The sequence below is a fragment of the Sardina pilchardus genome, chromosome 12, assembly GCF_963854185.1.
Source record: "Sardina pilchardus chromosome 12, fSarPil1.1, whole genome shotgun sequence".
Classification (NCBI taxonomy): domain Eukaryota; kingdom Metazoa; phylum Chordata; class Actinopteri; order Clupeiformes; family Clupeidae; genus Sardina; species Sardina pilchardus.
Window position 1 is genome coordinate 14,552,832 of NC_085005.1, and position 2,500 is coordinate 14,555,331.

Below are 2,500 nucleotides of genomic sequence, written 5' to 3' on the forward strand. Positions count from 1 at the left end.
TTCTGTGTGTGTGTGTGTGTGTGTGTGTGTGTGTGTGTGTGTGTGTGTGTGTGTGTGTGTGTGTGTGTGTGTGTGTGTGTAGGAGATAGCCAACCACCTCCCTAAGGACACAGATATGTACGAGGTGGTGTTGGAGGCCATAGACACCATGCAGAGAGTCGCCTGGCACATCAACGACATGAAGAGGAAGCACGAACATGCCGTACGCCTGCAGGTACACACACACTGTGAAACACACACACACACCCATCCATCCACACACACACACACACACACACACACACATTTAAACTGAATCCCATTTGTAGAAGCAGTCAGAAATCCAAAAGACAAGTGTGTTATCATGGCGTGTGTTTAAGAAGAAAACCATTTGACCAGAGGACAGGTTCCATAAAGTCAAGTCAAGTCAGATCGCTCCATTTCCACTGCCCTGGTATTCTCCTCAGTTACACAGCATGCACACTCCACTGAGAGAGAGAAACTGAGAGAGAGAGAGAGAGGAGACAGGGACGAAGAAAGAGAAAAGGGAAATGAGAGAGAGAGGAGAAAGGGATGAAGAGAGACAGAAGGGAATGAGAGAAGGCTAGCGAAGACGGAAAGAAAGGATGAGAACGAGAGAAAGCAAGGGGAGGTCAGAGGAGAGAGAGGAGAGGCCAGTATCATGTTATCAGTGCCCTGCTGGGCCAGTGAGCTGTGGAATGTCAAGGCTTTTTTATCATTCACAAAGAGTTACATTGCCCCTCACATTTCCTCCATCTCTCTCTCTTTCTCTCTCTCTCTTCCCTCCTTTTTCCCTCTCTTCTTCATCCTCCTCTCTTATCCCCCTCTTCCTCCTGCTGTCGTTCCACACAATGCGCGTTGCCCCCCCCCCCCCCCCCCCGCAGGAGATCCAGAGCCTGCTGACTAACTGGAAAGGGCCGGATCTGGTGGGTTACGGAGAGCTGGTTCTAGAGGGAACGTTCCGCATCCAGCGGGCCAAGAACGAGCGAACGCTCTTCCTGTTCGACAAGCTGCTGCTCATCACCAAGAAGAGAGAGGAGACGTACACGTACAAGGCACACATACTGGTGAGACACACACACACACACACACACACACACACACACACACACACACACACACACACACACACACACACACACACAAGCACGCATGCACATACACACACACACATACACACACACAAGCACGCACGCACATACACACACACATACACACACACACTGGTGAGAAGCTTGAACACACAAAAACACACGGCATTCAGCACACATACTTTTGTAAGACACTTACACACATAAACAAATACACACAAACACACACACACAAACACAAGGCACACTTACTGAAGGATATCACTGACAAAAGCATACATACAAGGCACACATCTTGGTTAAGACACACACATTTAGGTGTGTGAGTAGACTGGTGCTTTTGTGTGAGGTGGGAAAGAAAACATAAATCCCTTTCCCACATAACTTCTAGAAGTTACCCGGACATATTTACCCGGGTGAGGCACGACACAGACGTTTCCCACATGAGCTTTATGTCCGAGTGAGATACGGGTAATTCTGTTCACACTAGACCCGAGTAATAGCCGCGAGGGGTGGGGCAATGTCAGCACTTGCAGGGGGAGGGAGATGACGCTAAATAAATGCGTTGTTGTGCTGTGTTGCCTGGATGATACGAACTTACATCAGATCCAAAACATCATGAAACAACAGAAGTAGTTAGCTCGCTAGTCAGCGGGAGCTAGCATAGAGGAAAAAATAGCTAACGCCAGGACCACAGGCTATAAACAAAGCTCTACTTCAACCCTCTCTGGTATAAACATCCAACATAACAAATTAATAGAAAATAATGACACACCTGGAAAATATAAACAGCACACAGAGGTCTGAGGCTCCTTCCCAACTCCTACAAAAAGCAACAATGCTAAATAACAGCGACGTTAACTATTAGCTGTTAATTGCTAACCACTAACAGCTAGTTGCAAGCTAATCGACAACACTTCAAGCTATTCACGTTTGCAAGGATAATCCTGCCTGTCCTGTAACAAACACAACAACGTGATTGCAGTTTAAATTTGTATTGTACGTACACAACAAAATGTCACTGTTTTCTGTAGAACTACTCCGGTGTTCTCGTCTGTGTTCATACTCGTAGGGCAATGTTTATCGTTACCATGGCAATTTGTACTTTCTGCCTTGCGCTGCAAGCAGGCTGCAAGGGCGCATTTCTATGCGTCATCGGTACGCCCCCCATCTCTACCCAGAACAGTGCCGGCTGCGTTCCCACCTAAGCGCACCCGGGTAACATCTAGAAGTAGTACTAGGGGGCTAGTAGGGTGAGTTCCGGGTAAGAAAATACCCGAGTTTTGCGTTCCCACATACAGCCACCCGTTTGATATCCGTTTGACATCCGGATGTCTCGCTCATGTGGGAAAGGGACTATAAAGTACTCTTCTCTGTTCTCTACCCCTCCCCCCCCCCCCCCCCCAGTG

At 48.0% G+C, this 2,500-nt stretch overlaps 1 protein-coding gene across 2 annotated transcripts in view; it reads left to right on the plus strand.

Annotated features, from left to right (window-relative positions):
* LOC134098492 (pleckstrin homology domain-containing family G member 1) overlaps positions 1-2,500 on the plus strand; it is a 51,040-nt gene that overhangs the window by 36,234 nt on the left and 12,306 nt on the right. For both annotated transcript variants that reach the window (XM_062551545.1, XM_062551544.1), the window contains exons 7-9: positions 83-214; positions 885-1,067; positions 2,499-2,500. The exon at positions 2,499-2,500 is cut by the window's right edge and continues 94 nt beyond it. In XM_062551545.1, coding sequence (XP_062407529.1) covers positions 83-214; positions 885-1,067; positions 2,499-2,500 — 317 coding nt within the window. The remainder of the gene's footprint in view (positions 1-82; positions 215-884; positions 1,068-2,498) is intronic.